A 24,865-nucleotide genomic window follows, 5' to 3' on the forward strand; every position below is an offset into this window, starting at 1 on the left:
TTCTTATTCCTAATATGTGCTCTATTGTGCGCAGGACCTAAGGCGGAAAGATTCCAAAGCCGCGTTTTCATCGCTTTCAGCTCGTCGAGAGCAGTCACGTGGTCGGTCAGCTCGAAAACGGGGGGCGGGGGGGCGACGACGAGGGGATAGCGCGTGCGCGGGCCAGATTTGACGTGCCGGGGGCCGCCGGGGCACATCATCACGAGCGCCAATCGCCGTCGGCGATTCGTCGCTTCCCGTTTCCACCACGCCGGCGCTCGGGTAGCTTCCGGTAACGCCGGATTGATGCGCCCGTCTGTGTCTTGAACGACGCCTCCGTGGACCGTGTGTCGCCAGTTCCTCTGGCGCTGCTCTGCGCGCATTTGCTGACACACAGTGCCGCCGATACCACTACTACACACAGTACAAGTATAAGCCGCGTTTACCCGACGAATACGTACCGAAAACCGCGAACTGTTTTTATAATTGATACACCACGCAACTTGTGGGCTCCGTGTCTGTGGCGTTCGCTCGTTCGCTCGAGGCATCGCCAATCTCCCCTCGCGTGAACCTCGTTCGCGACACAACACCGTCGGCTTCCCGCGCGATAAGCAGCCGCTCTGCCGGTCGTGCCGAGGTGCTCCCCCCCCGAGACAGAGCTGTGCGTCCCCGTGCCACACGCGAGAGCGCCCGAATCTCCCAGGTAAGGCATCTCCCCCCACGCTCTCTATTGTTGCCGTTTCGTCGTTTCGCGGTCGCCGCGAGGACCGAGAGCAACCGAGAGGTATCGCCCGCTCGTCGAGGTGATCGCTCGCTCGCTCGCTCGGTCGCCCTCCTCGAGCACGAGGGGAGCACGCCAGAACGTGGTCGCCTTCCACCGCGATGGGAATCGCGTCGCCCGCGGACGCGACCCCAGGAAGATCCGACGTGCCCGTCGCGGGGACCCCCAACCTCGGCCGTCGCGATCCGCCCGCCCGGGGCAGCCCCTCGACGTCGCGTCTCGGCCCGCGTTGGCGTGTTCCCGTGCACGGGGCATCGGGAAACATCGCCATGCTTGCGCGAGCGACCGGGCGCGACCGCGCTCTCTCCGTCTATCTCCCTCTTCCTCTCTCTCTTTCTCTCTCTCTCTCTCTTCTCTCTCTCTCTCCCTCCCTCTCGTCGCATCCGCGCTCTCGTTGGCGTGCTCTCCCTCGGCGACTCGCGGACCTCTCGTCGTCCTGCTCCGCGCGCGACGGGGATGTCCGGAGGAGACGTCGTCCTGCTCCGCTCGGGCTTGAGAGACACGTGCTTGCGGGATATACGCCGAGCCGAGCATCCAGCACGGTGTCGGGATCGTAGAGGAAGAGAGAGAGAGGGAGGGAGGGAGACAAAGAAAAGAGAGCCCGAGGGCGGGGGGAGAGGAGAGGAAGAGAGAGAACGCGAGAGGACGAGAGGTGGTGGCATGCGAAAATTTTGCCATGCGCTCCGCCGAGCTACGCGCGTCGCCTATCCCTTTGTGTTTGCCGCATGCTCGTATCGCTCCGATTATTTGCGCGCTGCGTAACGAGACGGGATTTTGGGAGGCTCGGGGGATTTAATCTCCCCGCGAGTGAGGTTGCCAGGGACGATTCAGAGACGAAGGGCTACACGCGAGGGATAAACGGCCGTGTGTGTACCTCGAGGATTCGAGGATCGTACGGGCTCCGCGTGGAGATCGCCGTAATAATTTTTCATCGTCACGAAAATAATTCGTGGCACAGTAGTACAGGCATTGAATAAATCAGCCAGTAATTTAAAATCCGAATAGAAATGGAATTGTAAAATATCAATGTGTTTTATCAAATATTTATATAGTACATTGAATATATCTGTATGATTATCATTGTGTGCATGTGCGTGTGTTTAATACATTTCTCAAAATGTCTGCCAAAAATGCTCCAAGATGAAGAAACTCCCGCATGGTTTCTTTCGTATTAATCCATTTTTTTGTAATATCCATTTTTACGTCGCAAAGTTACACACATGATTAATAACGTTGCTAAAGAAATTTTGTAATTTAAAACATTTTTTTCCTTAAAATTTATATATGTAATAAAAAATATTTTTGTTTTTGTTAAAACAACGTGTTCTGAGATTTTAATTAAACATAATTTATTCGGTTTTATAAATTATAATTAATAATAATAACTTTAATATTGTACTGGTACACACGTTGAATTATTCTGTCAAGTATTATATTGATACATAAGTAAACTTTATAATATATTTATATATTATAAGTTGTATCAAAATTCTCTACACAATTTAATAATTTTAGTTTTGATCCACAATTTTATACTAATTAATAATTATTTTGCGATGCCGTCTCTAACGAATGTACTTTTCTCTTTGTTTCAGATATCTGCCTTAATAATTTTAAGATTTTACATTTGAACGTTTAGTTTGCTGTTTTCCAGCGAAAAGATACTCTAGGAGTTAAAAAAATAAGAAAATGGTCATGGAGGCATCTCCCTCTCCACAGAGTGTCGGTCGCGAGTTCGTCCGACAATATTATACGTTGCTGAATCAGGCGCCTGCCCATCTCCACAGGTGAGTTATCTAAAACTATACTTGAGTTATCTAAGCTAGACTTTTTTTTAAATTTAATCTGCGCTATAGATTTCCTATCAGCTGGAACAAGCTCAAGCTTTTATTTAAGATATAATAATAAACAGCCATTGATAAACAGCCGTCTGTCTACAGCTGCACACAACAGAAACCCTATAATAAGAGACTGGCCATAAGGCCAGTTTTGTCAAAATCCTGCGAGAGAGAAGGATATACATTCATATCGCTTTCTCTTTCTCTCTTATATCTCTTTCACTTTCTGTTTCTCTTGCTTTTGACAAAACTGGCGGACCAATCAAAACTGGCTGTCTCATTACAGGGTCTCTAGCACATAAGTCTCCTCTAATGTTTTCCTTCATAATATTTTGGATTTTTTTGACTATGTAAAACGCGTCGCGTTCGTCATGCGTATTGACGCGTTTGTATTTCTCTTATAAATCTAATCATATGTATATAGGGTGAGGGTCAGGCTTGAACCGAGGATCTGTCGACTACGAATCGACCGCTTTTCCTCGCAGCCACGCGTTATTCCCCGTCAAGGAATATTTTGATCATCGCAATAATTGTTACGAATTTTACGATTAGGTTCTACAATCAACATTCTTCCTTCGTGCACGGCGGATTGGATTCTAATCGAGAGTGTACCCCAGCGATCGGTCAAAAACAAATACACCAGAAGATTCAACAACTGAATTTTCGCGATTGTCATGCTAAGATAAGCCAGGTCGATTCTCAGCTTACTCTTGAAAATGGAGTTGTTGTCCAGGTAAATTATGTCAACTTTATATAAGATAGACCAGAAACGATATGATTACAATTGTATCTTATTAGAATTGTATTAGAATACAATGGCAAAATTTCAAATATGCATTGGGATATTGAACATCACACTATCTTCAAGGCATTATTACTTTTTTTTTGTTTAGTTTTATAGCACAATTTGCTTCTTAAATAATAATTATGCATGCTTTAATTTATTTAAAATAACACATTTTTATAAAATAATCTAATCTTCTGACATTTGTGATTTTAATTTCTTCAATAAGTATATGATTATTACTGTGTAATTAAATATTTATCTTTGATTATTATGCAGGTATCTGGTGAACTGTCTAACGCTGGGCAACCGATGCGTCGATTTACCCAGACTTTCGTATTGGCCGTGCAAGCACCTAAAACGTATTACGTGCACAATGATATCTTCCGTTATCAAGACTTGATATTCCCGGATGAGGATGAGGCTGATGTGAGTGCCGGGGATAGTGGTGAGAGCAATGAGAGAGAAGTTGAGGAAATTGGTCGATCTGAGCCTGAGGAAGATGAACATCAGACTCAAGTGCAGCAACTGTCGGCTCCTACTCAAGCTGCCGAGCAGCAAGCTCAACCGCCTCTCATTCCGACCCAGCAACCTCCGCTGCAGCAACAGCAGCCGATGTATTACGCTGCACCACCTCAACCCCATGTTAGTGTAACAAATATGACATATTACAGTCAAAAAAATAACTGTCACTTGGGATTGGTAAGCAGTTTATACATATAAATGCACAACAGTTCTTTCTTTTTCTGTATTTGGATTTAAATTAGTAAAGAATTAAGTTTATCTGTTGTTTGATTTTATCTACCATAGGTTATAATATAATCCTGTTCGTAATTTTTTATTTTTTTTTATCGTTAGGTTCATCCGGTAATACAGCAAGTGCTGAACGGAACGGTGCATGAGGAGGTGATCAATCAACAAGCACCGCAGCAGCAACAACAACCGCCGCCACCGCCTCCGGCGCAGCAACATCCGTACATAGCCGAGCCAACTGTTCAATCGCAGTTCGTGCAGGAGGCAGAGCTAAGCAATGGGGAGCAACCGCAACAGCAGAGCGAGAACGAGCCGCAGGCTCAGACGGAGGAGAGGAACGAGCCTGAGACAGAAACATTTACTGCATCCGCACAAGAGACCGAACCCGAACATCAGGTATCTAGCACCACTGTCAACAGTAGCGGGCCCAAGACGTATGCTAACTTGGTAAAGGCGTCTTTTCCAAGCGCCACTACTGGTGCTACTAGCCCACAAGCTCCCAAGTTATCTATGTCTCCGGTAAGTTTTGTTTCACGTAGTGTTATGATTTGCAATGAAGAAGAGGCTAAATAAATTTCTTTTTCTTTGTAGCCACCCATGACGAATATACGTTTGGACGACAGATCGCCATTGCATCCTGCAAATAACGGGCCGACGTCTATGTCTGTGTCCAATAATGTATCTGCAGTTCAGCAACAGGCGCATCGAGTGGGCGGAAATCAACCGCCGCAACAGCAACAACATCCTCAGCAGCAACGCGTTCCAAGAGGGGGATTAGTTCAAAGAGGTAAAAAGTACTGGGATCTAGTACAAAGGGGGCTAGGACAAAGGGGACTAATACAAAGGGGACCAGGTAAAAAGAAATAAGATAGATCATGCATTTAAAAGGTGGTTAATGCAGAATGTAAACTTCCATATTTAAAATAATATGGAAATAAATTTTAAGACACGATCCCATAAATCTTGGTTGATTTTATGTTAATTATTTTTTGTATTTGCTTTTGTGTTAATTATTTTTTGTGTAATTAATACAAAAGTATTAATTACTTTTGTACAAACTTTTGTACTTTTGTATTAATTACTTCTTAATTTTCGTAATTACTTAAGGGGATCCTATAGTGGAGGCCGAACTTCCTCGACGTCGGTAATGTCAACATTTCTAATCCTGTTTTCTATGTTATATATCTATATCTGTCCTTGTCTAACAAGAGGCATCTGTCTTTGTTCGATTGCTGCGCCATCTCTCGCTACACGCAATACTGCTCTTCCATGCTCTTCCATGTCATCATTGCTAGTGCACGTTTGCAATAATGCTTTTTCACAGATAACTTTTTTGTTTAGAGTCTAAACCTAATTCTGACAACGGTATCGTATTTTTGGATGTAATCCGCTGTCCACGCCACAGTCTTTTTGTAACAATACATTGTAGAATTTTTATATAAAGCAAATGTTTTCGAAAGTTGACGCATTGTTATATGCAGTTCCTAAAATTATTTTTATTCTCGGTATAAAATCACGTGGTGTGGACTTTATTTCCGAATATGCTTCAACTTTGGAGAAGGATTTTTAAATCCGTAAAGCCAAAAAAAAAGATATCTGTGCAAAACAAATGTCGGTATTACAGACGACTTTAGGATCCCCTTAATTTCTCATTTTTCTTTCTTTTTTTAAAAATAGAATTTTGTTTTTTTAACATATTATTACATATAATAATATATCTTAGATGGAGAACGTCGAGGCACAAGACCAGGACAATACAGCGACGCTCATCAACTTTTCCTGGGCAACTTACCACACAACGCTTCTGAGAACGATTTGCGCCAGGTATTCGAGCGTTACGGTAGAGTCGCTGAATTACGTGTACACAGTAAATCCAACGACAGATGCAAAGGTCCGCAAGGCGGAAATAATACCGCTCGAGTACCTAATTATGGATTTATCACGTTCGAGGATCAACAGGTTGTGACTAAGGTGTTAAATTCCCTGGTAAGTTCGTCTCTTAGACATATATATCGTCGCGTTTAATAAAGATGGAACTTGTTGCTTTCATTACGGTCGTTGCTTTAGCCTATCTATTATCCTGACGAGGGTGGACAAAAATTGAATGTGGAGGAAAAGAAGGTGAGACCTAGGCCCATGTTGGATGGTAGCGGCAGATTGAATTCCGGCGATGGCGGTATGCGCTCCATGGGCGGTCAACAACAGCAACAGCAACAACAGCGTGGACCAGGTAATTTCCGGACTATTCTCCAATTTACTGATTAGTACAATTTTTTTATTTATTAATTCGTTATTGATCTAATATCAGGTGGACCCGGAGGCGTAATGAGAGGCGGACAGCATGGTGCACGAGGTGGCCGTGGAGGATTTACACGAGGTGGCGATGGTGGTAGGGGAGGTATGCGACAGCCAGGCAATCCGAGTAATCCGGGTTACCAAAACCGTCGCTAATACCAGCCACAACTATGCAACAGTCGCCCCTTCTAATTTCGTCTATACTGAATAAAGTCACCCGTATCATCACGCATCTGTCATCTTCATTTCGAGAAGTGGAATCCAGGACTATTTCGTATGTCGCACGACCTCATTACCGACGCCAACTCATGTGCTTAAACGTCGCTTGCAACAACGTTTATCAAGCAACAACAACAACAATCGATATTAGCTGACGTAGCTCAAAAAGAAATCGTACGAAATATGAGCTCGAACATGGATGGCGTACCAATCGAAGTCTCGGACGAGGCTCACATTCCTCGCGCGAGACTTTGACCTCAGTGGTGTGTGTATCTAAAATCATCGGTCAGGAAAACGATGATCATCGGTTCGAATTCGTCCTTCGTACATCGACAATCGGGCAATCCCGTAGGACTTTGCGTCGCGAAGTATTCACAAACGCAGTCATAGACACATAACGCATACACATAACACGTGCAGCCGTGCGACAAGTTCAATAAGAGCTTACAGGAGAACGTTGTCGGAGTGTGGCAAATTTTAGTGACGGAAAGAGGCGACGGGACGTGATCTGAAATCGGGAAATTGTGTCGGAACTCTTTGTGAGGCAGTTACAGAGTTAGTGCGCAGCATTCGTCACTCCGCGCGTTTCCTCCGGCTCGCCAAATCGCAGGACGAAAAGGGAGCGGAGCGAATTCCGATGCGCACACACACATATACCCACACACCACGTAACCAAGCGAGAGGCGATCAAGTGAGATCGAAGCGAAAGAAGGACCACGGAGTGGTGCTGTGACATGCATCTCGTACGCTTTCGAGTCGACTCATCAGCCGCTGACGAAACTGTTCTGTTGCCCCAGGTGAAGAATCGGCGTAGATAGCAATCGTACGGAACGAATTCCGACGAAACGACTAGAGGATCCCAAGACTGTGTCCCGGTTGCACGCGGCAGAAGAAAAAAAAATAAAAAGAAAGACGGCAATTTCTTTTCTTCTACGATCTCCTTTATTTATATTGCCGATCGCCGATTGACCGGTATCGATCGTAGACAGGACAATGCTTCTAGACTGCAGCAACTGGTCTCGCCGTTTCTTCTCGCTCCATCCGTATATAAGCATACAATCCTGGCCTCGTCTCGTTGCAGTTCGGAACTTTTTGTTCGTCCCTACCTTCTTCCTGGTCTCACCTTCCTTCCCTATCCCTTTTCTTCTAGGAACAATTACATTCTCCTAACATCTTTCTGCGCTACTCTGTCCTCTCTTGTAAAATCTTTCTATTCTACCTCCCTTTCCTCCTCGCATACATACTTATTATTACTTTCGTTTAGATGATGTTAGTAAGGATCGCGCGCGCGCGCATGGTCTTACGTTGTGTCGCTCGATCGTTAAATTATCGATCGCGTTTTCACGAAGGTCAATAACGTCTTCTGGTAATCGCGGAACTCCCATTACGCCGAGCGTTAAATGTGAACCGCAGTCGGCGCAGAGCGCGGAAATGCGTCCGACGTAGCGACAACGCAGAACATTTCCGCGCTGTGTAAACCATTGCAGGAGCTACATCTTTTTCGGGACATGACGCACCAATTTCTCTCTGGACAATGTTTTATCTATTTGCACTTCTTGACGCAGTATTCATATGCCGTAGACCGCTTAGAGCATGAAGCGAAACGAGAGTTCTAGTCAGTAACAACGTTCACAAGCAATGCGCGAGAGGGGGTTCTGCGATTATTGAGAGATTGGGCGATGCATCTCTCCTGGCCTATCAGCCTCATTCCTTTACGAAACTATCGAAATTTTTGAAGCGATCGAGAGTTTGAAATCCACGCGACACTGTCGCAGAAAGTAATGTCAAAAGCAAAATTTTAATGTTCTTTTTTTATGTCTTGGAGAAAGAAAAGGACATTGAGAATTTGCACTTGGCAATAAGTAGTGAGAGAAAGAGAGTGATTGAGTGAGTGAGTGAGTGAGAAAGAGTATGAGAGAGACGGAGAGAGAGAGAAAGAAAATTTATGTTAGTTTGTATTTCTCGTCGTTGTGATCAAGATCATCGTGGAGATTGTTAACGTAGATCACGCACGAGCGCGACTCCACATCCGCAGTAGTCTGTAATTGAACGAAAAAAAACAAGAAAAAAAAGAAAATTCGTCGTGATACCCCGCGTCTGGGACACGGCGACCGCGTCCCCTCTCTTCAGGGCTCCGCCTCATTTAACGTAATTTTTTTAAGCATGCACTCTAGTGATTAATATTTGTCATGTAGTATTATTTGCGCGATGTTGATGTCAAATTTAATGAGTCGGGACGGTGACGACATAACGATGACGAGACGACGATAACGATGACAGACTGACTATGATAATGACAATGGCGGCGATGATAACGCGGCCGCTCTGACGCAGACGCGGATAAAGGGATAGGTTTCGCGTGGCTGCGATTTTTGCTTTTTTAAAAAAAATTAGGGACGAAAATGTAAAAGGACAAGTAAAACCGACAAGCATCAAACATGCGTTCCCGTCGGACTATGTAACATCTCACAATCGTAAGCCTATCTATATTTCCGTTATAGGTATTAAAGAACGCTACGTAGGATGTGAACGAAGATTCGAACCACCTCGAGTCCTTTTTCTTTATAAGTTAGTTTAGAAACGCGCGGAAAATGTATTTCCGGACTTATGTCGAATAGTTATCACGTAATTGGCACACTTTAATATTGTTTAAAAAAAAGAGAAAAAAGAAAATTTGATCATTAAATTTAAACCAGAAACATACAGGATGGAGCACTTAACTTTTATCACACTTCTCTCTTCCTTACGACAAAATATTGCGTGTGTCTTATGTGATTATGAAAGAGAGGATTGCGAAATGCGCGATTGAGGTCACTTTCATGTCACTTTCATTCAACTATAAACAGATTTTATTCCAATGTAAAAATTTCAATGTACTTGACCTATTAACAATCAACTTGAAAAGTATCTTTTTCTTTTGTATTTTTAAACAATTGTTAATAGACATTTATATCGTTTACACAACATCCTCTTAAAACCATATAAAACATACAAAATAGAACACGTTGAACATCGCGCTTATTTATTACAAATTCGTTTAACACTTCGACTGAAATTTCACCCCACAATTTCTTGGAAACCATGGCATCCGGGTACAATTAAGACCCTTGTCTCACGCTTCAGTCACGTTACGAACGACAAATACGAATTAAAGTAAGATAGTCATTCACATACAAGTGCCATAATTCCCAAGGAAATATAAGTATCGTGTACGTATACCGTAATATGACAGTCCAAGTGTTAAAGAAAGAATTATAAACTCGAATATAGCATGGTGATATTAGGTACAGCTCGTTACTCAGTTAAGGCAAAATTTTTGCAGAAGTGACTTGCACTTTGTTTAGCAGATATATTCGTCGATTTAATCGAGATTTAAATTAATACCGCAGTGGTAAAATGTTTCCCTTTTCATGGTATGTGCGAGATATAAATGTGACACTAGAAAGAGAGACTTCAAGACATTGAAGCGCCAGCAGCTTCAACTTTGTATACATATGTAGAGCATATTTAAATGGATATTTGTATGGCTAAGAGAGAATTGTCATTCTAGATCCTCTTGTACATTAACCGATAGACCGTTCTCCATTATTCTTATCCCAACTTAAGGCCGATTATGCATCCGATAATTCTTTATCAATCATTGTGCAAACAGAGAGAGAGAGAGAGAGAGAGAGAGTATTTTAAGCTGAGCGACATAGCCGTTTAGTATTTGGAATCGCAGATTATGACTTCCGATTTTCGCGTGCCACCTAAATATAAAATATTCTACACACCATACGCTCACGCGCCGTTTGACTTCACTATCGTCCTTATCCATGTGCATATCCGTGTGTTCAAGTACAACGTGTTCAAAGCCGCAGTTACGCGAGATCATCGCTTTACATTAACTTGAAAGAGAGCTCTGCAAATTTTTAGTGTGAATGTTTTCATTTTTAAGTAACTATTAATATTAATAGTAATGAAGATAAATATATAATAACGAACGAAGGAAAGAGAGAGAGGATATGAAGGAAAACACAAATAACTATATATGTAATAACGATTGAAGAACGGCGGTCGATAAGTTATGAATTTTTGTAGCATACATTTATTATTTCGGTCTGCCAGGCCAGTTTGTGTGTATACAGCCAATTGAAAACGACGTTACTGCGATAAAAGAGGGAGGAGAGGCTAATGTTAAAAGGAGGGAAAAAAGTGAAAAAAAAAACGAACATCAAATGTATTGTAACTTTTTGCATTTAGTATAATATATATACTTACCTTATACTACCAACCCCTATCATAGCATCTCTTTATTTATCGCAACACGCTCACCTGTTTGGCACGAACTTTATTAGCTGGCTTTGCGCATGGAATCACATTTCCTCTATAATCGGCTTTGTCGAAACTGCTGAACACCGTGGATTCATCAGCATTCGACGGCGATTGACAATAAACTGTACGATGAGGAAAACGTGAATATAATCGACATACAGAATTTCTAATTTGTCATAAAATAATATTTCGAATACGGACAAATCTCGGCAAAGATAGATACAGTGTAGACTTTTCATTTTTTTCTCCTTATTTTACTTATTTTTCAACAAACTTTCGATTGGGATATTGAAGCCGCGGTTGAAAATACATTTATATGAAGATTTAATTTTTTACATTTTAGTTGTGACGTGTAAATTCCTTATTTTAATTAAAATACGATACAATTTTTTCAGAACGAATTTAGGCGTAGTTAAAACAATTAGTTATAATTTGATTATTCATCTGTCGGAGACTACTGATTCCACCCTTCATCAGAGTGTTTTTGACCCGAATTTCTGATTGCAAGACAGATCAATCCTTCCACGGTGTCAATGTTGAAATTCGTCGAGATGAATGAGAATGTTCGAGATATCGCCGAGACGATCGGTCGTACGCATTGCGTAAGAAATGTGACGGCGAGACATACGCATATGCGTGCGGTGGAAAGATCGGACGGGGGTGTAGGAAGAGAGAAAAACGCGAAAGAGATGAGATCATCTTTCCTCTCCGGCTGGCCGCGCGTTCCGCTCAGCGCAGCGCAGCGCAGCGCGCCGCGATGTGCCTCGCGAACGCAGTCAGTACCGGTCCAGCGACCGATTTGGAGGGCTGTTCTCTTCTCGATCTTTGTTGCCGAGAAAGAGAGCCGCGTGAACGACAGGAGCGGTTTGCGAGGAAAACTCAACGCGAGGTACGATCGGCTTGTGATTTTCTATTTCGCATCGCCTTGCAAAAATATTATTTTAGAAAACTGTGCGGCTTCTACGTTCAAGATATTTCCGCGCTCTACCCGCTGTTGTCTTTGCCGATTAATGTAATATATAAATCGTCATATTTAAATAGATAATTATACTGCATAGTGCAGAAGATTGCTCGTGTTGATTATAAAAAATATCTTGCGTGTCAACTTTAACATATTTTAGAACTACATTAATGTCGTATTTAAAATACTTAATCTAAGCAAGTGACGACTCTTAATACAAGCATATATTAATATCTAATATATTGTTTACTGCAAGTAACGATATTAGGCATTCTTGAACATTTTTAATTTATACATATAAATTATTATTTATTTAGTAAGAAAATTATTTTTAGATTTATTTTTAGATGTATGTGAGTAAAGGACGACAATCGCACGTAGACACGCATGGAAATAAATAGACTGCCACTAGGTAGTTCGCAATCAGAATTCAAATCTGTAAGAGGGTCTTTTTTCATCGTGGAACCTTTTCATGGATGATTTTAGTGGTTTTCTCATTTTAACAAGATTCCTCTAGCTTTTCTGGTATAGAACTAGTTTCTGCCTCTTGAGTTTACATCGGCAATTTTTATCAGATTGGAAGTATCTCATAGCTCGAGTAAAATAAAATGGAAATTCGAAAGAAATGTACTCCAAATGAAATTACCGCGAGAAAAGTATCTCAACCGTATTAATTCACGTAGCGTTAATGTGAGTCACTCGCAGAACTGCATACGATGGACGTTTTATATCAGTGGGCGTACTCGCAACTAACACTTATCTCTTGTCATATATTTCTCGGAAATCATGTCCTTTCTGGGACGGAAATCAACATCCTTTGTTCATTTAGGCGACTATCGTGGTGTGAATTAAGAAAAAGACGTATTATTATCATTATGTCTTACGATCGTTGATTGAAAAATCTTGCGTTATGTTTAAAGTTACATTACGTTACGTCGGTTGTTAAGTGCTAGCGAAGTTATGAATGAAGTGAAATCAACTTGTGAACAAGTAGCGTAAATTGGAAGTGCGAAATTCGCAATTTTCCATTGACGACTTAAAATAGAAGTGATGCTCTGTACTTGTTATTTCCAGCGAGACCATTCATTCGACCTCTTCCCCGTGCCGCGATACTATACCCGCTATACCGCACGATATCCTGGGAGTTCAAGACTAAAATCGATAAGAAGACGTTACGCATATTATTTTTTCAATATTTATTCCTCCAAAAGGGAGCACACACATATCTATCGTTCTTTGAAAAGCAAAAATGAATAATAGAAATAATGATGAAAATAGCTATTATACAGATAAAATTGTTTCTATATCTGAAAATTCTTTTAATCAATTAAATATCGTTGAGTCACGTACAACGCAAATTCTTGCAACAATCTCTTGCGATCTTGTCTCTCCATGTTATTTTACGGAAACGGATTTACGAGCAATTTTCCATTAAGGGCTATACATACGCGTTCCATACATTTTATTGTTCGTAATAATATCAAGTCGCGCATAAACTTCCGCTTGACGAGGAGCAAATTGAACGAGATGAATCGAATCAACGCATTCAGCTCGAGTATCTCGTCTGCAAACTAGTTAACTTTTAATTCCGCGTTGGCGGAGCTGGCACACAAGATGGATAGGGAAGAAGCGTTCCCTCATCTTGTTCCCCATTTTATGGGTTTAGACGTTTTATAGGCGTAATGACTGATTTAGATAGATGAAAGCTGATGAAAATAAAATTTTCATAAACATGACTCTATCTACATTATTGTATTTTATTATATCGATAGCGGATAGAACATTCTGTACAAACGCTTATCCATGCATATTTTGCAAAGCTTTTTATCAATATAAATGCAAATATGTATTTTATTGTATTTATAATGCATATATTTACTCTTTTTTCAGAAAACAAAACCGAAAGCATTTTCATATTTGTCCATATTAATTTTAATTCATTAAAATTCACTATTATTCTGCAATTATTCACGCATGCAATTTGCTTTTCATTTCACTGCGCTTTGGAATAAATTGTACCTACTCCTAACTTTTTTGTACATATTGTTCGATATTCAATTGCGTAAATATAAATATAATTATAGAGGATCTGCGTATATTGCGCGCGCACATATTGATCAGTCTCCACGTTTTGGCCCACGTGATGAGCGAACTCCGTTATCGCGTGCAAATTTAATAAATAACAGCGGAGACGAGGCTTCTTTTTATTCGGAAATACATTTTCGTTCCTTTCGTCCACTTGCAGAGGCGGTTCGCCCACGTCGGCGAACCGCGCGATAAAAAAAGGGGCCATGTGCGATTCCTACGCGCGCGGCCGCGTTGGAGAACCGACGACGTTTCCGGAGAACCGCGCGACGCACCGTGGACGCGCTTTGACGCCGAGATGACCGCCGGAACGATCGCGACCGGCACGTTCTCCATATAGAGAAGACTCAAGACCTTAACCCGTCACATGGAAACCCTTACCCTCCTCCCGTTCGGTCCGCGGCTACGCGGTTACGTATTAATAGCGGTCGCAATGAAGTGTTACGTAATTTTTTTGCGGAGTCGCGAATGCTCGATAAGATTAACTTCTCCGAATTAAATGTATACTCTGCGACACTGATACGACTGATTCAATGCCCGGTTTGGCAACGAAGAGAATTTTGAGAATCAAGAAATTAAATTGGCAAATTAGAAATGCAAAGCGGATTATGTATTATTATCTAAATTCATGTTTGATAAAATTTGTTTACTGTTTACGTTGGCACATAAAGATATCATTCATATGTTATTCGAATCAAAGATTCGGGAGTAGCTATTACACACCAGATTTTTTTACTTCGGTATTAATTCCGTTTTTCTATAAAATTTGTTTTAAAAACTTGACTCTCTATGTAGAAACACAATTTAGTGAAAATGGATACAACACATCAATACGCTATATACAATATATATACAAATGGCTTTGATTTTGTGTCTGGTTCCGATTGTTCGTATCATATAATCTCCCTATGTTGGCGAGAAACGGAAAAATGGTGTGCTTTGCTCTCCGAATTCACGAGCTGACCGAAATGCCGGCTTAACGAACTGCGAACATCTCGAATCGGTAAAAGCAATCGGACGGAACACTCGGCGGTAAACCGAGTAATGTATTCAACCCACAACAGGAAACCCTGGTGTTTTATTAACCTAACGCCTATATACGGAATCGTCAGGATATTTACGTTGCTGCGACCGTATATATAGACTGCGAATTTCATCCGAGTCCATTCTCGCTCCTTTTTATCCTTTAAACAGTTTAAACGATAGATTGATTGTGTATTAAATAAAAAAAGATTGATACGATAAAATATAATTGGAGTCTAAATAAGAAACATTCTAAATCTCATATCTATCTTACGAATTGGCGTATCCTAGTTGACTTAACTTCCAAAGTATCTTATAATTATTAATTACGTAACGTTTATATCCTAAAGAATATTTAAATTATAATAATAAGTGGAACAGGATCGATATGATATATAATCAATTAGAGAAAATGCCTTTTACGGTCAGGACTGGATTGGTTGCCTAATAATATATTATTCGCTTGAATTATATTATCGAATTGACGCGAATAATATTATTAGGCAACCAAGATCCAGTCCTGACCGTAAAAGACGTTTTCTCTAATTAAATATTTAATTAAAATTTATATTTGGTTTAAAAGTAGCTCGCGTTAGATCTTCAAGGATTACCTATAACCATCTAATCTATAACAAGGCGAGTTTCGCACAAATTTCATCGCGTTCAAATTTCATCGCTGACGAAGGCGGCAACCGATCGCTGACGCTACGTTACATGCACGCGTCCTTCGACGTTATTAAAAGCGCAGCAATGAAGACAGCGACGCGTAAACCGATTGTATCATCCGCGAAAGGCAACGAGAGCGTGACGAGACGTGCGAAGAAAAGGCGCTCGTCACGAAAGCGCGCTCGCGATCAGATCAGACTCATTCGCGTCCGGATGTATCTGAAGCGACTTAATTTTCAAGTATCTGGGTTATCGCTTCGTTGCTCCTATTAAGGTCCCGCGAGATTTATCTCTGGTCTCGCGTTGACCCGCGCTCGCGTTGATCGGCGCGTGCGTGCGTGCGTGCGTGCGTGCGTGCGTGCGTGCGTGCGTGCGTGCATGCGTGCTCATATTACGTCGTCGATTTTTTGAAATGATACGAGTGTCGCAGGGAAATGTGATTCGTCTTTCGTGCCGACATCAACTGGAAACGCCGCGACAATAAAGCGCGAGAAATGATGGCTGATTTATTTACACGCATTCAGGCCCGCTTGCACCCGATTTAGCTCGGGGATATTAACCCCTTTCGGCGCGCACCGAGAGAGACTTGGATCTATTCCGAGAAAAAGCTCAACTTTTCTACTCGACACGCTGCTTTCACGTTACATACGGAATTTCGGAGCTCTCAGAAGTTTCTAAGTGAATTCCTACTCGAGAGATGAAATCAGATCGACAAATATAAGGCTCTCTCGTGATTTATAATCCAAGTTTCTCGAGTCTTACTTAGAGAGAGAGAGGCGGAGAACGAAAATAGTTTACGTTAAGTCCTCTTTCCTGAATCGTGATAGTTAATTTGATCATTATACGTTTGAACCAAACTTCTCTAGAGCGACTCGCGAAGACGTAATGTATCTTCCAATCCCCCAACGAATGGGTCATAGTTTACGAGACTCGTAAATTGTCAGTAACGGGAACGTGTCTGGAATAATAACGATACTATTGCTCCAGATGCTATCGAACTTCGTTAGGATTGAGACCATTTTACTCTAGATTAGATTGATTATTTTAAGATGTAGAAGCATCTCGCACATACTCATTATATCGATTTGTTGCAGAGATCGCAATGTCGACGAAGCTGCAGCTGCTGTTGGTCGCGTTGCTTCTGGCGGTCCTGATAGTGGACGTGTCTGCCCAGGTATTATTAATTGTCTTTTACTAACATATATCATACAATTTTTCCGATTTTATCAAATTTATTGTAGTTTAACAAGAGATATTTAAATTAAAGTATGATATTTAAATTTATTCTAATTTTTTATCCAGGTTCTCTTAAAATTTTTTTCTTCCGCTGTGTCTAGCAAGTAAATCTACTCAAGTGATACACTCCGATTTGTTTTAAATTTGTCACAAATGTAGAAGTATGAGAAATATTTCACTTATGTCTTTCCATTTTTGTCCATAAGCGGTACGAACAGTTAATACCCTGTTAATATTCAATTTTCATTCTCCTATCATTAATAAGTACAATAATGATAATAATAAGAAACACAAATGCAAGATATAAGAGATTTTGGATCACTGATCACAAATATGAAGATTTGTAAAATTATTTGTTTAAATAATTGAAAATAAAAAAGAAATACGTCAATAACATGTAGTATATAACAATAATAAGCGATCCAAAAATCCTCCATAATTTATGTCACTACAAAGCACTTCAATTTTTTTCAGCTTTGTTGTTGATATTTGTGTAAATCGTTTGTTTAAATAATTAAAAATAATTCATTTTACAAGTTTAAAATCATTTATCCGAATAACTTTTGTAACATATGTCACTATACTGTATTTTTTTTTAATTCTTAATTATTTAAATAATTTTGCAAATTGACTTCATATACAGAAAAGAATAACAGAAGAGCTTAAGATTTTTTTACAAAAACGTTAAAGACCATTTAAAAAACATTAAATTTACAAAATTTTAAATTTCTATATACAAAATATGTACTATATATTTATATAATATGTACACATAATGTGTAAAAATATTGTATATTTTCTGTGTATGTTATAATTAAGTGGTTACGAGAAAACGAGAAATACTCGGATCCCATAATAATATCGATTAATTCATTTTCCAAATCAGTTGAAAGTATAAAGATGCTATTATGTAGATCTACATCAAAGTCGTATATATCGACTTTTAATTTTTTTTTCGTAGGTTTTTGTGCTAAGTAAAAATTAACAAAATGTTATCGGCGTATATCGGCGACAAATAATGCATTTACAAATTAATGTGCGACGTAACAACAAGCTATTTTAAGTGATTTTCTTTCGTGATACAAGTAAGAAAACACGTGACAAATAGTGATTTTTTCGTCTAGTATCATTTAGTAAGTCTTTCACCAACCACTAGATGGCTATTATACTCAAGATTCTCTGAAATCTTGGCTATTCCAGTTTGACAATTTTCTCGATAATGCTTTCATGCCTGTTTTATAGTATATATGCTAGTTTTCAAGAACCTTTTGTACCCACTGAACGTATCTACACTGTAGTAACACTAATGTGTATGAGCTACGTGTATGAATACATATACATATATATAATGCCGGACGCGCAAATGAACATATTGGAACGATACTGTAGAAGAGTAGCAAAAATGCTTAACGTCTTCGCTGAAGTAAAAAACGTTCCACATTTTTTTTATCAAAAAAATTTATGAAAGTGTCCTGTTCAGAACAATATTAAACAAAATTTTTTTTTCTAACTTTCCTTATATTTTTGTGAATTACATGCATACACAATTATATGCAAATTACATACACAAAGAAACGAAATACGTTGGCTGCAAGAAGCCGAAATACTCGAACTTGGACTCTATAAACACATGACATTGTATGTTTCGTCTCGTAATAATCTTGATTGTTCTATTTTTCAAAACAGTTGAAAGTTTAAGAGTATTATTATGTAAATGTACGTCAAAGTCGTGTATATCGACTTTTAATAATCAAAAAATAATAGTTTTATAAACCTCTATCGCAGTTTTCTGTACTAACTAAAAATTATTGAAACATTACGTATATTGAGGACCAATAACGCACTTAAGAATTAATGTGCGAAATAATAACAAGCTCTTTCGAATGACAAGCAAGAGAATTCACTCATGCCTTTCCATTTTTGCCGATAAGCGGTTTTACAGCCAGTTAATACGTTAATACCCCTTCAATTTTCACTCTCCTATCATCAATAAGTACATTGATAATTCATAAGAAACTGAATGACCGTTTATTGAACCGTTCATTGTTTGAATAATTTAAAACAATTTATTTCACAAATTTGATTTGCCATATTTAAAATCATTTCTCACTCAAATAACTCTTTTATAACATATGTCACTATATTGCATATTTTTTCAATTTTTAATTAATTCGACAAATAATTTTGCAAATCTTATTTCATATTCGTAATCAGCGATTCAAAATCTCCCATATCTTAATTGCATTACATTTTGTGTTTCTTGTACATTATCATTATCATTGTTGTACTTGGTGATAGGAGAATGAAAATTGAAGAGAGATTAACTGCCCGTAAAATCGCTTATAAACAAAAATAGAAAGACATGAACGAAATATTTCTGGATTTCTGGTACTTTTACATTTGTATTTAAAAGAAATTTAAAAGAAATCGGAGCATATCACTTGGGTAGGTTTACTTGTAAGTTGTGTAAAATATTATACTGTAGTAACATTGATTATACATAAAACTAGATATAACACACTTATAGGAAAAAGCACAGATTTTTGAATAATTCAAATGTTATGCACCACAACGTGAAACATTCTCAACATTTTCTGTCTTTCGAAGAAAAATGGCAAACGCAAGCAGTACCGAAAACTTTGTGCAGGGCATGTATTATGGAACTTTTCGGAATAGATTTCTATCGGAATTGTTTAGTTATTTCTTAGATTTCTATTGTGTTTTCTAGGAATAATTAACGGAATAATTCTGATCAAAACCCATTTCGAACAGTTTCATAATACTCTGCTCTACTCGTTCATTTCGTACCGTTTAAAGTTTAAAATGTTATAAAATACAAAGGAAGGAGAAAGAAAGAGAGTATTAATCGAAATTTATATCAATCGGTTTCCAGCGCAGACGGAAATATCGGCGTCGCACGACCACGACAGAGGCACCCGCACAAGATGAGATCATGAACATGCTGGAGGCTGACGAAATAGCCGAGGAGGAGGCGGCGACGGCGGAGGAGGCTGAGGTCACTCTTGAAAATGGCAGAAACGAGGCTGGATCGAAGCAGCAGCGTTTGCTTCAGGCGGACCCGTGCGTGGACAAACATTGCGGCGCTGGTCGTGTTTGCAAGGTTCGTCGTCGATAAGACGACTCTCTTTTATCACGTGTCAAATATAATTGCTCTATATTGCAGCACGTGTTACAGCACGATGCTGCAGTGAGTCAATATTGCGTAGATTCCAAAAATGCATTAATGAATAGGGACATCATTTTGAACAGATTTGATAATTTGGTGGAAAATTATTTTTCTTTTACTTTTAATGGAATTGTTATCCTTCTGAATGGTCTCATGTAACCTCTTTGTTTTATTTCTTTTTAAAAGTAAATTTTTGAAGGAAGCGTTTTTAGATCTATGTTTATAGAAGCTTTTTTCTCAATTCAATTTCTTATAAGACCTTGGGGTTTCATTGACCTGACCTGGAACATCCTGTATATATGTACAAGGCTATCAATGACGATGTTTCTCGTGAATTTAACGCGTGCAAAAATAAATAAGCGCAGCTTGAGAATGCTCTCTACTCTTCCTGATATTTATCCTAAATTAAATCAATTTAATAAATCAATCTCCTATATCAAGATCTATAAATTCAATGTTTATTTGTTTATTCATATTCTTAGACTTTGTGTTTCGTCAACTTCCAATATTTAAACGAATCGCCGAAGTGCATCGAAGTGCCGAATGTGGAAGTAAAAAAAACATGCTTGATATACATTGAAATTTGAAGTAAGGATTTCGTCCTCTTTTTAAAGTAGACAGGAACAAAAAGGAATGTGAAATTTCTTCGATTTCAGAACACGGAGGAGGGCACGGCCGAGTGCGTTTGCGTGGAGCTCTGCAACGAGGAGGTCGATCCGCGTCGCAAGGTCTGCACCAACTACAATGAGACCTTCGGCAGCGACTGCGAGGTCTATCAGGCGCGTTGCTTCTGCGATACCGGTGACGCCAGGTGCAGGGGCCCCGACTATCTACATGTCCACATTGAATACTACGGCGAGTGCCGACAGATGCCCGTGAGTATCGTTCTGTCACGTATACGTGTGCGCGGAATGTAATTCTCATGCAAGCAAAACCCTACATTATTTTCACGCAATAAACCGTAATCGAGTAACATTTCCCTGCAACTGTTAACTGACGTACCTCAGCGATTCCCGACTGAAAATAATATTAAAAATGATAAAATAAACTATATCGATAATAAAATATCAAAGGCAATGTTTTTAAAGCGCTTTTCGACTATACGATTACACTTATATAAACGCTAAACCTTTTAACGCGCGCAGATGTGCAAGGAAGAGGACATGGCCGACTTTCCTAGGCGAATGCGCGACTGGCTGTTCAACATCATGCGCGATTTGGCGGACCGTCAGGAACTGCCGTCGCATTACCTGAAGATGCAACGCGAGGCCGAGACCAATCACACTTTGCGCTGGGCGAACGCAGCCATCTGGAAGTGGTGCGACCTGGACGGCCACCCGCACGACCGATCGGTGTCCAGGCACGAGCTCTTCCCGATCAAGGCGCCCTTGATGGCCCTCGAACACTGCATCGCGCCCTTCCTCGACTCCTGCGACGCCAATAATGATCACAAGATTACGTTGATCGAGTGGGGCAAATGTCTGCAGCTCGACGAGGTACCTCCTCTTCCTTTTGTTATTTTTCTTGAGAAATATAAGCGAATATTAAAATCTTGCAAATTGTTTTAATTTATTACGAGGATTCTTGGAAACTTGAATTAATTTTCTAGACGTGATGGACACATACATTTATCTCAAACTGTTTCGCAAATATCTTCATATACACAGAAAGAAAGAAGTATCAAATCAACATTTAAATACTAGTGTATATACACAAGAATCTATAATCTGAAATGAGATTATAATAGGTTGGGGAAAAAAAAATCCATTATTTTTTCGTTTATTTCAAGGCTAAAATAATGGATTACTTTTTCCCCAACCTATATATTGCGTTAAACGAAGGAAACTTGCTTGAATAAAGTAATTTGTGTAGTTAAACGAAATTTTATATAGTTTAACCAAGAAAAAAAAGTTATAATAAAAAGTTGAAATTCTTATAAGAAGATTATACATTGTTGCGTATATTTGATTTAACACTTCTTTTTTCTGTGTAAATATCACAATTATATTATTGGTATTTAACTGTACGTGTTTAAATACATGAATACAATTATCATTAAAATGAAATTTGTAAAATAAGGATTTATTTTGTTCGTTATATTAATTAACTGCATACAAAAAATAAACGACGGCGATTAGACAGGCACACAGTAAGATAATCGCTGAGTCTAGTTCTTAAAATAACAATAGATTCACACACACACACACACACACACACACACACACACACACACACACACACACACACACACACACACACACACACACACACACACACACACCCTTTAACGACCATGTCAAACACACGCGAATAATTTTTTACTCTGTATGCAGTTTTTTTTACTCAAACTGACTTTTATATTTAGTTGCGAGCAGCAAGCTTTACATCTCGCGCAAATTATTCTTTTGAGAAACGTTACTACTTAAGAAAGAAAAGGAACATAAAGAATATTCCTTCTCTCAGGGAAAAAGATAAAAGAAAATATCTTGCCATACAAATGTAAAAGAATTCTTTATATGGACTCTATATTAACATTGTTATAGTAACATTAATTATTATCAATTCTATGAACAAATGATCTACTTTTTAATACAATTGTAAACGACGATATCAAAGCTACACGAAGGAATATTCAAATCAGGCTCGATGCATATCCAGCGATAACATTCAAGACGTCGCATATAAAGGCCTCCGCACAATGAAAATTATAAGGCACAAGGAACAGATATTAGCGATTAGAAATAAGAAATCAGGAATAAAGTTGGATGCACGATGAAAAATACAGGCAACGGAAATAGGGAATAACACAGAATAACTGTGTTATTCCCTGTTTCCGTTGCCTGTATTTTTCATCGTGCATCCAACTTTATTCTTGATTCTTTAGTCCTACTAATCGCTAATATATCGATCTGTTCCTTGTTCCTTATATTTTTCATATATTGTGCGGAGGCCTTAACTTTATTAATTGCAATGGTGATAACGGTAATGACGATGATTTCAGGATGATATAGAAGACAAGTGCGACGAGCTGGCGGAGGCGAATCAGGAACAATATTAGAGGATCCGCGCCGGATCTTCCTCCACGGAAGAAGGACAGCGCGAGCGACGCGGCGCGCGCGAGAGCGGGACGGGACGCGAGGGGAGCACAATAGCGGGAACGGCGCGGCGCGGCGGGCGCGCGGAAACGGTCGAGGAGGGCGCGAAGGGCGCAGGTGACGCGCAGGGCAGGGTAAAGCTAGGGCAGGGACGGCGAGACGGGGCTGGGTAAAAATGGCGGGAAAAATCCCCGCCAACGCGCGCGCGCGTGTGCACCGACGCGCGCCAGTGCGCAGGCCCCGCGCGCATCGACGAGTCGATACCGCGCGGCGCGGACGAGAGAGGCATCGTCATCGATGCCGATACGCACCGGCCTCGTGCCGGCCTGCCAACCCATGCCAACCGACCATCGAACTTTCGACATCGCTCCTCAATAATACAGGCAACGTCGTCGTCGCCCAGCGGCGATTTGATTCGCGAGCCTGGGCTGATCTCGCGACCCGGCAGGGAGAATTCGAATTTCCGCGTAATCGAACGCCCTCATCGCTCGTCGATGCGCCTTGATACTTATGGAATCGCATGATGCAATTAATTCGAATTCGAGCATCAGATCGAATGTGACACGTGATTCGCGTGCAAATGCAGAAAATTCGCCCCCTCGGAGGCAAGCAGAAGATCTTACGGGAATATGGAAAAAAATCTCCGTTTCGAGCACCATTCGGATGATTTGAATTCGAATGAAATGAAATTCCTCATTGATTATGAATAGATGAATGAGAACTTGTTCAAGCTGCGGATAGAAAGTTGCCATCCGTCGCTTGAAGGAAGGCAGATTCGTCAGGAAATACGCCCGTACACATCGCGAGACTAAAAATAAACACAGGGTGCTCTATCGACGAACGCGCAGATTCGGATTGTTTGAATTGCGTCATGGGGGTAGATGTTTACATCCTTGTTCGCCATTTTGTGATCACTCCGCTGAAAGCCCGCAAATTGCTCGCCTCGTCGTCCTATATATGGTTCATATACAGCTCATCACTATGGAAATTCTTCTTTCGAGAAAGGATATTGCCGTATTATCATAAAGGGTTCAAGATAAAATGGCCGATTCGCTCGCGCTCCTTATAGTATAATTTCGAAGCCTCGTAGCGCACGATTTTCTATATGCGATACTTTTTGTATGAAATCACTGCCTTTTTTCATCAATAAAGAGATGTAATACTGTTCGTCAAGCTTTTCTCACGTGATATCACATTTCTTTGACATTACCTCAAATTCATATTCTCTTTTATTATTTTCTTTTTGTCGCCGGAGACACATCTGTTTAAATTTAATTAAATGTATTACGGAATGTTTTACAACAGTCGTTTATTATTTTACATTCACGAGTCATGCATGTCCCCGAAATGTAAAAATGTGCCTTCAATTAACGAAAATTATTGATTTTAAATTAATGTATGCTATTGCACGATACTTTTATTAATTATTATCGATAACATTTCACTGATACCGTTTCACAAACATATCGTGTACCACGAGAATAATCGAACTATCGTTGTTGATAACACAATCGTTACGCGATACTATTGATGTGAAGAACAGATTGTTTATGATGTAATCCCATCTGATATACACATCTGTGTTTATAATCGATAATTCAAACATTAATGTATAAAACATTTCTTCATAATCATTACATAAACATTAC

At 39.9% G+C, this 24,865-nt stretch overlaps 2 protein-coding genes across 3 annotated transcripts; both read left to right on the top strand.

The window, feature by feature from the left end:
- The first annotated feature begins 306 nt into the window (after window positions 1-306).
- Rin (ras GTPase-activating protein-binding protein 2) lies at window positions 307-10,922 on the top strand. Of its 2 annotated transcripts, none has more exons than XM_071708539.1 (9): window positions 307-682; window positions 2,356-2,547; window positions 3,151-3,331; window positions 3,662-4,027; window positions 4,241-4,654; window positions 4,727-4,922; window positions 5,859-6,121; window positions 6,203-6,365; window positions 6,444-10,922. In XM_071708539.1, the coding sequence occupies exons 2-9, from the start codon at window positions 2,450-2,452 to the stop codon at window positions 6,584-6,586; spliced, it is 1,824 nt and encodes a 607-aa protein (XP_071564640.1). In that variant the 5' UTR covers window positions 307-682; window positions 2,356-2,449; the 3' UTR covers window positions 6,587-10,922. The 2 variants fall into 2 exon arrangements, with proteins under 2 accessions (XP_071564640.1, XP_071564642.1); XM_071708541.1 differs by lacking the exon at window positions 307-682 and adding an exon at window positions 758-1,677.
- A 120-nt stretch (window positions 10,923-11,042) lies between these two features.
- Window positions 11,043-24,383, top strand: Sparc (secreted protein, acidic, cysteine-rich). Its single transcript, XM_071708543.1, is given in 7 exon segments — window positions 11,043-11,835; window positions 11,837-11,852; window positions 16,793-16,872; window positions 19,828-20,055; window positions 20,778-20,996; window positions 21,267-21,617; window positions 23,123-24,383. Coding segments are annotated over 7 exon segments (1,290 nt in total). The 5' UTR covers window positions 11,043-11,496; the 3' UTR covers window positions 23,180-24,383.
- The last annotated feature ends 482 nt before the right edge of the window (window positions 24,384-24,865 follow it).

Source organism: Temnothorax nylanderi, unplaced genomic scaffold (genome assembly GCF_030848795.1).
Source record: "Temnothorax nylanderi isolate EJ_2023f unplaced genomic scaffold, tnyl_v1.0 TNYL_tig0069_pilon, whole genome shotgun sequence".
Classification (NCBI taxonomy): domain Eukaryota; kingdom Metazoa; phylum Arthropoda; class Insecta; order Hymenoptera; family Formicidae; genus Temnothorax; species Temnothorax nylanderi.